The following is a 12,403-nucleotide window of genomic DNA, read 5'->3' as shown; positions in this document are numbered from 1 at the left end:
ACGTGCCCTATAGCAAAAAAAAAAAAAAAAAAAAAAAATTATAGCATAAATTACACTTTAATAATGAACAATAAAAGGATGTTTGGGAACCAGCAGTTAGCATAATAGCTATGTCGCTGGACTCCCACGTAGCCAACCGCGGTTCGCGTCCTGGACCCAGTGGCTTAAAACTCACGCCGGGCGCGTGTGCTTGCATGCCCAAGATCCCGAGAGGAGAATGGAGGAGAAGGGATTGCGGCGTGACCATCCCCCCTGGGAGGTGATTTCTTGCTTTCCGTCTCTCTGTCTCTGTCTGTCTGGCGAGTGCACGTGCCCTATGGCGAAAACCTCTCCAAAAAAAAAAAAAAGTGTTTGTATCAAGATTTATAATTAATATTATAATGTTGATTTTTGGATGTATAGATTTTATCATTTGTTTTGGACAATTAAAGTTAATTCTTTGTGTTCCCAAAATAAATAGTGATAGAATTTAAAGTTTTATAATTTTTTGTAAATGCTTCCATATTATTTATCATTAATATGACTGGTTTTTATTTTCTTAAAAATTTATAATTTAAAAAATAGTTTTCATCATTTTTTCACAAAACAATTATTGATAATTGTTTAGGTTTATTTTAGTGTCATTCCATAAAAGAAACCATGAAATTCAGATAGAGAAATACTCAAGATCATTGAATGTTAAATATAATGTGTCAGTCTAATATTTTAAACAAGGTTTGAAATTTTTAAAAGCAATTCGGAGAAACAGGAAAGAATAACAATTGGTCTAATTTGTGTGCAAATGTTCTCTGCTTCCTGTCCCACATGAATTCTTATAGCATGTATAACTATTGAGTTACTGAATTTTTTTCTAGTTCTATGAGCTTCTCTGAGGCATAGGTTTATTTTTTTCCTGCTTTTTATTATCCAGCACTTATTTAGTATCTAGTCTAGACAGCCATTCAATTAATATATATGGTTCAAGAAAAATGGAGTTGAATTTTGAAAATGATAAGCCAACCTGGATTATTATTTCTCTTTTAAAGATGTTACAAAGGGAATTGACTGAAATTTCCACTAATGAAAGTATGTTTAATTTTCCATTATTGAACTATGATACTAGGATCTTATGATTGAATCTTTACTTACTTGCCTTTGTTATTTTATCCTTTCAAAATAGGAAGTGAAGGCTCATTTCTTGCAAAAAAGAAATCAAATTCAATTAGTGTAGGAGAATTTACTAGAGATCCCGTGTTACAGCGTTGCTCACCCAATTTGCAAAGGCATTCAAATTCACTGGTAAGTTAGAGTGTGATTATGTGGTATGTTTTGCTATTGATATTCTCTTGATAACTAAAATTTGTGGTAAAGCTAGGAGAAATTGGTGCAGAATTTTCTGATGTATAAAAATTATATGTAGGGAACAGTAGGTAGTGTAATGGTTACGTTGCTGTACTTCCACATGGTTCAAGTCCCGAACCTGGAGGCTTGAAATTCACATAGGGCTTGTGTGTGCATGTGCCCAAGATCCTGAGGGGAGAATGGAGGAGAAGCAATTGCCACCCCATGGGTGGTGATTTCTCACTGTCTATCTCTCTCTCTGGCAAGCACACATGACCTGTAACAAAAATCTCTCAAAAAAGATATATGTCTATACATACACTCATATATATATATGTGTATATATATACACACACACACACACACACACACACACACACACACACAGCCACAGTTACTTATACATAAACAACCACTTCTCACTAACAACCTACCTTTTAACAGCCGCTCAGACTTGCTACTGGTTCTCCTCCATGGAATCTCCTTTCTCAGTCTAAGTCTTGGGACTCCTTTTCTTAGTCTTTGTCTCATTCCTACAGTCAGTATTTACTATAGTGTTTGCAGTCAGACAAGATTACACATTTCGTTTATACGTTTGTATTTTATTTTTCATTGTGTACCCATAATGGGATTCAGAAGACATAAAAATTATTTTGTCAGATTCATATAATCATGCTGTGGAATATCTTGTAGTGATCTGGTGCTTAGCTAATGAATGCTCTTGTATGGATGGAATTACATTATTCTAGGGTGGTGTCCTGTGATATCTACTGAAAATTATATATACCCTATGGTCCCATGACACACAGAGGACATTCATCTATAAGCTTCTTGCTTATTGAACATTTTGCTTAACAACCCAGTTGTAGGAACAGAACTCAGTTATTAAGTGGAGAGTGCCTGGATGTACACACACACACACACACACACACACGCTGGACTCTTTCTATATGTGAAAACTTATTACACATAAATGCATTTGTAGGTTTTGGCCATGTATAGTATAAATATATTTGGGGCAAATATGTACTAGGTGAGTACAAATGATCCTTTCTGTTCAGAGCGCCTTGTGTGTGGTGTCCGGGCTAGGCATATGCATAATGATGGTGTGACTCGATCTCATGAATACTGCAGATAGAAAGTTTATAGTGATTTCTAAAGAATTTGATAGGAACCTCAATGACACTGAGCAAAGTGGGATAGCGTTTCAGTGCTCATCAAAGCATATCTATTTTGCGTGTATTGAAAACCATTTATTTGTTTATTTGAAAATTTTTGCCAGAGGTTTTGTGGACTTGGTGGACAAAAAGAGAGAAAGAAGAGAGAGCAAACTCCCCCACCCCCGCCCCATGAGGAATAGTCACTGCAGTCTCTTTTCTGTCTCATAATCCTTTGGGAATTTGAGACATGCATGCACACGTGTCTAATGTGATTTTCAAGGTGTTGGGCCACACCGTCAGCCATGTAGGATCCAACAGCCTTAGCCACACGCAGGCTGGCCCCAGAATCATTACTTTTTGAGGAAACAGCTATTATAATCTCCTCTATGATGGGTCATTTAAAAGATCAGGGAAAATGTGTATTATGAAAATATTATGCACAGATTTCAGAGGTTTTCTGCCAAACTAAAGTCATACTTTAATCTTCCATGAACTTTTTGAGCTTTCCTTGTACATTTAACAGCTATGTATGGATTATGGCTTATTTACATGAAGAGTTTAATAATGCTAGTTGGGAAAATTGGTAGCCACTGTATTTTCAGGTTCATTTTTGAAATATGACTACTAACCTGTGCTCTGGTTTTGATTATAATTCAGTATTAAAAATGTGAGGGATATCTTATGTTAAATCTAGATCTTACGATGGGTGAAATGGGGAACCAGCAGTTAGTGTAATGTCTGTGTCACTGGATTCCCTTGTAGTCGACCGTGGTTGGAGTCCCAGACCTGGTGACTTAATCTCACACTGGGCATGTGCGCGTGTGCGTGCCTAAGATCCTGAGAGGAGAATGGAGGAGAAGGGATTGCAGCGTGGCTATCCCTCTGGGGGGTGATTTCTCGTTTTCTGTCTCCTTGTCTCTGTCTGGTGAGCGCACGCGCCCTATAGCGCCCTATAGCAAAAACCTCTCCAAAAAGAAAAAAAAAGATGGGTGAAATGAATGATAAATTATATTCCAGTTATAATTTATATAAGCAACTTAGGTAGAAAAAGTAGCTTAGTTGATGGAAGAAATAGTACATATCTAATTTTGACTCAATCCCTCTGGTTTTGGTTCCCTATATTGAAAGCAAAGGAAAAAGCGTAGATATTTTCCAAGGTCATTTTGGCACTAAAATGGATTGTTTTGTCTTTATTGGATTCCTAGTTTGTACTTGTTTATTTTTCCAGACAATTATATTATCATATATTTTCATTAAAATTTCATGGTTGTTTCTGTATGTTCCAAATGTTCTCTTCTCCAAAAGGAAATAATAGCAGTTTCATTGTAAGCATCATTATTTGTTTAATAGGGGCCAATTTTTGATCATGAAGATTTACTGAGGAGAAAAAGAAAAATACTGTCTTCAGATGATTCATTCAGTAAGTATTCAGAAATAATAATAATTTAATAGCTATTTTGAGCAGAGTAGAGTGCTTTGTTAAATGTTTTCTAATAATTCCATTTTCTTGGTGCTTATTTCATCTTATACAACCTTTATCTGATGATACCACTGTCTATAGAAAAACAAGCTATAGATTTAAAAATTTACCTTCTATGGATAATATCAGGCACTTTTTATGAGTTTTATAAAATGTAAATCATATTCCCACCAATACGAGCCAGCCGATGATGTTGTGGTGAGGCTAGATCCCACAGAGCTGACTTTCCTGGACCAGGTGGCTTAAAAAACACACCAGATATGTGTACATGTGTGACTAAAATCAAAAGAAGAATGAAGAATAGAGAATAGAGCAGAAGGAATTGTGGCATGGCCATACCCCTGGGGGAACGGGGGTATTTCTCACTGTCCTCTCTCACTGTCTATCTCTGGCAAGTGCATGCACCTCATAGAAAAATTGAAAAAAAAAAAACAACAAACAAACAAAACCCACCAGTGTGACACTACATACCCTTTTCTAGTTGCCCTCCCCTCCCTTTTAAAAATACCACTTATATCACTTGATTAAATTATTTTATCTACTGTCCATCTCTGTTGCTGGAAAGAAACCTCTATGGTTAGATTTTTTTAGATCTTTCTTTCTTTTTGAAAGATTTTTGCTATAGGGCATGTGCACTCACCAGAAAGAGAGAGAGAGAAAGAAAGAGAGAAATCACCCCTTAGGGGGATGGCCATGCCACAATCCCTTCTCCTCCATTCTCCTCTTGGGATTTTGGGCATGCATGCACACACACCCTGCATGAATTTTAAGCTACTGGGTCTGGGACTCAAACTGCAGTTGACTATGTGGGAGTTGAGGGACCTCCCCATCATGCCATTTGCTGGTCCCATATTGTTAGATTTTCTATTGAATCCTAGTCCTTTGAAGAGAACCTGACACTACTAGTTGGTCAGTAATCTTATACCAAGTGAATTTAAATTATTTGCTTATATTTTCATTGTTCGTCTCTTTTTAACAAAAGGGTCATCAAAACTTCAATCCCATATGAGACATTCAGAAAGCATCTCCTCCCTGGCTTCTGAGAGAGAATATATTACATCGTTAGACCTTTCCGCAAATGAACTAAGAGATATCGATGCCCTAAACCAGAAATGCTGTATAAGTGGTCATTTGGAGCATCTTGAAAAGCTGGAGCTTCAGCAAAATGCACTCACGAACTTTCCACAACAGCTATGTGAAGTAAATTTCATTCACCCTTATAACTCTCAGATGTTTGAAGAGCGTTTGCATTTATATCTAACTTGCCTGGTTAAATCTTTCAAGGGAAGGTTCTACTTTGGTATCATTGGGTAACAATTCTCTCTCCCTTCTGATTTTCACAAAGGTATCTTAGTCTGTGTGGTGTTTAGAGGGCAGGTCATGGAGATCTGGTGAAAAAGGATTTTTAGGTTTTGTCCACCTGATACAGGGTACATGTTAAAGCCTGTCAGGGCTATATGTTATGTCTTTATTTAGTTCTAATAAGGCAATTTAAATTATTTAAGTTGAATTAGGTGGATTAGAATTGGACCTGGTTTTATAGTACTGAGTCTGCCTTAGCTACAGACTGTGTAATGAAAAGAACTTGTTACTCTGTCTGCCCTAGGCCTTCTTTCTTCATCTGTAGTATGTAGAGGCTCAACCAAACGATCTACTATGACACTTCCTGAGTTTTAAAATTATATATAATTGTTATTATATAACAATTAAATTGTTTATTTTGGTGCACAAACTTTTTGAAGACCCCCTCAGATATAACTTGAATTCTTTTTTACTCACAGTTCCTATTTTGTGAAAAAAGGAAATCAAGTATAACATTATTAACAGGGTAACTTTGTTCATTATTTTTATTTAGTGTGGGTTTATAATAGTTTTGAAGCCAAAGAAGACATACATTAAAATGATCTTGGTATAAATATTTATTAAACTGATTTCTTAGACTGAACTGCAAAGTATGATAAAGAATTATTCTCAAACTTTTTTTTTTTTTTTTTTTTTTTGGTATGCCAGGATATAAGATGCGTGAGAGAGGGAGAGAGAAAGCATCCCCTCAAGTGGGACCTGGTTTTGGAGCAATCCTTTGTCCTCCACTTCTCCATCAGGTCAAAGTCCTGGGCACTCACATACATGTGCCTAGCATTTTTTAATTTTTTCTTTTTAGTTTTTGCTGCAGAGTACCTGCTGTTGCCAGAGCAAGTCAGATAGACAGACAAAGAAAGAATTACCCCTAGTGGGGGCTGATGGGGGTTTTGAGAATATGTGGACACGCACTTGGAATGCTTTTCAAACTGCTGTGGTATCCACCCACCCAACCCCCACATCACTGGCTGAACTATGCTCAGCATGTTTTTTAATCCATCTGGGCTGATAGGAAACTGTTGACCATTTGGGATCTCGCTCCTTCTCTACTGCTCTGTAATGTTCTGCTGTACAATATAATGGGCAACCCCGATACCGCTTCTGTTTTCTTTTTACACTAGTGTTACTGCCAATGTATTTCCCCTTTTTCCAATGAATAATATGCATCATAATTTTTAAACATTTAAAGCAGCATTGCAAGAATTTGAGGTATAATGAAGTGATGTCTTTTCTCTTAAGTTTGTTCATCTAGAGAGAGTGAGAGAGAAGGAAGAAGGGTGACCCTCCTATCCCTACCTCCATGTCTAAAATATATTCTCTCCTCTCCTCTTTGCTGGCCTAAATTCTCCAAATCACCCAGGTTTCAGTTTAAATGTCACTTCTTAACCCTCTGCTCTGTTTTTCTTCTCCTCTAGGTTGGCCACACAGCTGGTTTGCATTTCTACAGCACCTGATAGTCCCCCCTTCCCAAGTTTTTATTCAACTCATACATTTTGACTCATGTATTTTGCCCTCACTAAACTGTGAACACACGAGGACAAGAATTGTTTCTAGCACGTATCTATCTCCAGTGCGCCTAGTAAGGACCACCATATCGTGTAGACTTCAAAAAGTTTGTGAGAAAGTGGAATTGGAATATGAGTTTATTTTGACACAAAAAAATTAAAATCCATGCACAGTTTTTTTTTTTGTAATTTGCATTCTCCATAAACTTTTTGAATACCTCACATGGAGGCTTAGTAGATATTGACTGAATTAATTTGTGGTGGAATTAATCACTGACCTTGGTAAGCTTTCAATAAAAATTTATTAAATATTAAGTAAATGAGTACTTGGGTTTTGTCTGATTAAAGAGAATTTGAAGAGAGCATGACAGATGAGATTCATAAGGACATTCAATGACTGGACCAGCTCAGAACCTTCTCATAGAGTAATTTCAAAATGACAGCTAGGGCTATTTCCCCAGAACATGATTTCTCTCTTTCTCTCTTTCTCTCTTTCTCTTGTTCTCTGGTGAGTGCTCACATCCTATAGCAAACTATAACAAAACAACAAAAAAATGATACCACTAAATGGCCCCTTTTTTGTTACAACCTACGGGTCTCAACTATATCCCTTTTTACAATAAAATTTTCTGATTAAACCTTAAGAATAAATCACTGAAAAATATTTGCTTCAAAATAAGCTGGCAGGCTCTGAAACAAAGGCAGCACTTTGAAACAAGTTCTAGATTGAAAAGGTATTAATAAGGTTCTATAATCACATCAAACTCTTTGGAATTCCCTATGAAGTTAAATATATTGATATATAAAGAGCTACTTAGAGAAGTGAATCCATTTGGCATTTTAATGTTTTGGCAGTAACTCATACTGAAGATTCGAAAAAATTGATGTACTGTCACATGCAAATTGTGGCTTATTATTACCATAGTAGAGTTAGAAATTAAATGAAAAATAAAGATTTGAAACAAAAAGTTCTATAACAAAGAGATTCTAAAAGAAAACATGTATTATATTTGACTACTTTTGGGGTTAACTCTGATTTACATTAAATTGTGTAATAATTTCTTAAAGCTGACATTAAAAAATGTATTCCTGAATTATGTTGTACTACTTTCTTCACTGAATCATTAATTCAGAAATTTGTTGAGGTTAATCTGCTTATTTTGCTCTTTGCAAAAACAGTATACAAAAATGCTGAATTAAACTCTTAACTCCATTTTGTGACTCTAATTTTGGCAGTCTGCCTCTTGTATTTCTCCTCGTCTTTCCTATAGCAGAGATGGTTGGGCTAGTCAGTATTCTGAAATTCTGTTGTGGATTGCGTTTTCAGTTTTTCTGAAAATTCTAGATGGTTCTAGTTAGGGAAGTATGGAAGGAAGAGATGTTAGCTAGACTTATGTTTCTCAGATGATTCATTTTAGAATGTTAAAATATTGTCTTTCCAGATTCTGAAGTGTTTGACACATTTGGACTTGCATAGCAATAAATTTACGTCATTTCCCTCCTACTTGTTGAAAATGAATTGTATTGCCAACCTTGATGCCTCTCGAAATGACATTGGACCCTCAATAGTTCTGGATCCTTCTGTGAAGTGTCCGACCCTGAAACAGTTTAACCTATCATATAACCAGCTGTCTTCTCTTCCTGAAAACCTGGCTGACGTGGTGGAGAAGTTGGAGCAGCTCATTTTAGAAGGGTAAGAAAAGGGGTTCATTAAGAATTTCTTTACATAGAACTTTCTAAGTTGACCAATATACTGACAGTTTTATAGCAATGATTTTTTTTTTTTTCCTTTTAACTCACCAGAGGGTACATGTGCTTACTGGAGAGATACAGAGAGAGGGAGAGAAAGAGGGAAAGCAAGAAAGCAACCCCCTCCTTCCCCCATGGGGCATGATCATGCCACAATGCTTTCTCTTCCATCTCTCCCACCTGTCTTGATTTGGGGTATGCATCCACATGCTCCTAGCATGTTTGTCAAGCCACTGTGTTTGGGTCTCAAACCTTGCAATTCAGTCACCTTAAATACCTGGCCACAGACTGACCCTTACTAATGAGTTTTAAATAAAAGCATAATAAAGACAGAAGCAGTTCATATTATAATGTCTATTAATTGTTTTAAAATTTGACAACTAATTTTAAAATTAAAAAATATTCTTTGATGGCAAATATTTTTTTTTGAGCATCTGAGTTTATGTGACATAATCCTCATTTTGTCTCTTATGTTTAGAAATAAAATATCAGGCATCTGTTCTCCCTTGAACCTGAAGGAACTGAAGATTTTGAACCTAAGTAAAAACTACATTTCATCTCTATCAGAGAACTTTCTTGAGGCTTCTCCTAAAGTGGAGAGTTTCAGTGCCAGAATGAATTTCCTTGGTAAGTGTTCCCCATGGGTCTCCTCCTTCCATGCCTCCACAGTATTGTAGAATGAGTCTTCTATGGATGGTTTAGGTGAGGATTTAAGGCAGTATTTCACTTTAAATATTATGCTAGCATCTCAGAGATAAAGTTAGTAGGTTGCAGATAAAAAGAAATGAGCTAGTGAGAAGTGATCTTACATCTGAGAGAAAGCATGTGGATGAGACCTATGAGCAGGACCACTAGCCATTGAGAAGAACCCCCTGTGGACCCAGCTGTGTGGTATATGGCAGTATGTCACTTCAACTGCATGATGCTGGATCTACATGGACAGATGGGGTTTGCTCCTGGGTTGACCTGTACGCACCAGGCACATGCATGCATACCTGTAATCCGGTTGGCTGGTAAGGCTGGGGGAGGATCACAGCATGAGACCCTGTTGTGGGTGCTTTGCTTTCTCTCTTTCTCCAAAAACAAACAAACAAACAAACAAAAAAACAACCTTAGAAAATGTGAAAAAAAAGTTTCAGTTCTTCAATTTGTGAGTATTTTCCACATGGTGCTTTACTTTCTCTCTTTCTCAAAAAACAAAACAAACAAAAAAACAAATCAATAAATAAACAACCTTAGAAAATGTGAAAAAAAAGTTTCTTCAATTTTATGGGTATTTTCCACATGGTGTTTGAACCTCAAGACTCCTCATTCTTGGACCAGCAGATAGCATAATGGTTACGTCGCTGGACTACAGCATAGTTGATTGTAGTTCGAGTCCTGGACCCAGTGGCATAAAAGAACTCAAACCACACACACGTGCTGTGTGTACATGCCTGCTCAAAATCCTGAGAGGAGAATAGAGGAGAAGGGATTGCAGTGTGGCCATCTTCTCTGGGGGCGATTTCTTATTTTCTGTCTTTGTCTTTCTCTGTCTCTCCAGTGAGTGCACAGATCCTATAGAAAAAAAATCTCTCTAAAACAAAACAAAACAAACTTTTAATTCTTAAATGGAGAATCATTTTGACTTATTTTCCCACAAATGCTTTTTGGAAATAAGTGAGGTATACTATGTATCTTTTTGTCTCAGAAGATAGCTTCCAGCAATGTGCTGGAACACTTTGACCCTTGAAAATTTTCTAGATAAAACATAACCTATGTTTTTAACCTTGAAAATGCTAAGAAGCAAATTTTCAAGTCATTTTCAGAAACATAGATGTGTAGATATCTAAAAATCTCAGAGTTCCTCTGTCTAGCTGCTCTCTTTTACAGAGGAGATGATTTGCTCAATTTTCAAATTGTATTACACTGAATTTATTCCTTAGAAGTATCTCATAGTGTTTTTCCCTCTTGAAAATGTATAAAATATATCAGAATATTTTTTAAAGAATTATTTATTTAATTTATTATTACTATTATTATTAATTTGACTGGAAAGAGAGAGGAAGGGAAAATGAGAAAGCCACCAGATCAGGGACGCAAACTGTGATTGGCCGTGTAGGAATCCAGCACCTTAACCGCCATGCCCCCGGCCAGCCCCAAAATATACCAGAATACTGAATTTTACTTTACCTAATGTTCCTCAATTTCTTAAAATCATATGATGAAAGAATAATTCTTTGAGTAATGTCCATTTTTATTCTGTAGAATACATACTCTATATGAGATGGTACTGTAAAGGAATTTTATCCTTATACTATATTGTGTAGTAGAAAAGTATTTGAGTGTTTTCGTATAGCTACTTAAGAATAATTTTAATTCATGTATTATATATGTCATAAAATAACATCATGCATAATGTGAATATTCTGAGAGCTTTTACTTTGTACAAATACTGGGCAGAGGAATTTATTAGGTCACCGAGAAAGTCAGTAATGTATTTTTTTGTTTTTCTGTGCAAAAATACATCATGACTTTCCTAAAGACCCACTATATTTAGACAGTTCTTTTAGCTTTCAGATTGAAAGATTCTCCTAAGTATGGCATATTTATTGCTTATTGGTGATATTAAAGATATTACCTTATTTTGAGACCAGCAGTTGGTGTAATGGTTATATCACTGGACTCCCACATAGTCAACTGCAGTTTGAATCCCAGACCTGGTGGCTTAAAATTCATGCAGGTCGTGGGTGCCTGCATACCCAAAGTCCTGAGAGAAGACTGGAGGAGAAGGGATTGTGGCGTGACCATTCCTCCTGGGGCATGAGTTCTCCTTTTCTGTCTCTCTGTCTCTGTCTCACCCACCCCTTGGCCCAGCTGTGGTAACACACATTGGTAGATGCTGCTCCTCTCCAGGCTGAACCTGCACAGGAGGCCTAGGTTCAATTCCTAGTGTCTCTAAAGGCCAGGAATGGGTATGTGTTCTATTATCCCAGCTACTTGGAAAACCAGAGACAGGAAGATCAAAACATAGTGAGACCCTGTCTAAAAAGAAAAAAATCTTTTAGTTTTCACTGTAAGAATGAACATTAAATTAATTAACATGTTTTGGTAGTTGTTCTACTGCTGTATTTAATGGAAATGTAGTTAAAATGATTAAAATTTAGTTTATCTTATTTTTATTTCTTTTAGCTATGATGCCTTTCTTGCCCTCTTCCATAACAAGCCTAAAATTATCTCAAAACAAATTTACATGTATTCCAGAAACAATTTTAAATCTTCCACAGTAAGTTTATTGTTATTTTAATTTTAAAACCATAGGAGCTGGAACAGAACCTTTAGAAATATGGTTTTGATTTAGGCATTATAAACATAAGTGATTTCTAAAGCTACTCAGCTTAATGTTTTTATATATATGAATGTTTGATTTTCACTAGAGAAGAAAATCATTACATGATCTTTAAACTTTTTATTAATTTAGTGGTTATGGTGTAGAAACAACTTAAAATTGTGTAATTAATTACATTATTATAATCAAAGGAGATTAGATTAGGTATCAGATTAACTTAAAATTTCAGTTGCTTTCAGAAATAGGTATGTTGCCAAAAATACTGTTAACTTTGAAACTATACTTGAGTTATGCTTGAGTATAATTTTTGATGAAGTTTAGGACAATTTACATGGTTCCAGGGTTTGGGAAATTTTTGGTTAATTTCATGAAAGAATGCTACAGATGAGTCATTATTTAGGTTTTGAGCATGTTGTCATATTAAATACTATTCTAATTATGTTGTACATTATAAACCAAATTCATGAGTACATGTGCACAAATATAAAAAAAATATATATAT

The 12,403-nt window shown here is 35.8% G+C and overlaps 1 protein-coding gene across 1 annotated transcript in view; it reads left to right on the top strand.

The window, feature by feature from the left end:
* LRRK2 (leucine rich repeat kinase 2) overlaps positions 1 to 12,403 on the top strand; it is a 186,508-nt gene that overhangs the window by 76,421 nt on the left and 97,684 nt on the right. The window contains 6 exon segments of the mRNA XM_027768596.1: positions 1,160 to 1,278; positions 3,831 to 3,900; positions 4,943 to 5,160; positions 8,267 to 8,517; positions 9,052 to 9,200; positions 11,745 to 11,838. Of these exon segments, the coding sequence (XP_027624397.1) occupies positions 1,160 to 1,278; positions 3,831 to 3,900; positions 4,943 to 5,160; positions 8,267 to 8,517; positions 9,052 to 9,200; positions 11,745 to 11,838 (901 nt within the window).

Source organism: Tupaia chinensis, unplaced genomic scaffold (assembly GCF_000334495.1).
Source record: "Tupaia chinensis unplaced genomic scaffold, TupChi_1.0 Scaffold146971_1, whole genome shotgun sequence".
Taxonomy (NCBI): domain Eukaryota; kingdom Metazoa; phylum Chordata; class Mammalia; order Scandentia; family Tupaiidae; genus Tupaia; species Tupaia belangeri.
The sequence above is the reverse complement of the archived record's forward strand: the minus strand, read 5'-3'. Positions and strand labels throughout refer to the sequence as shown.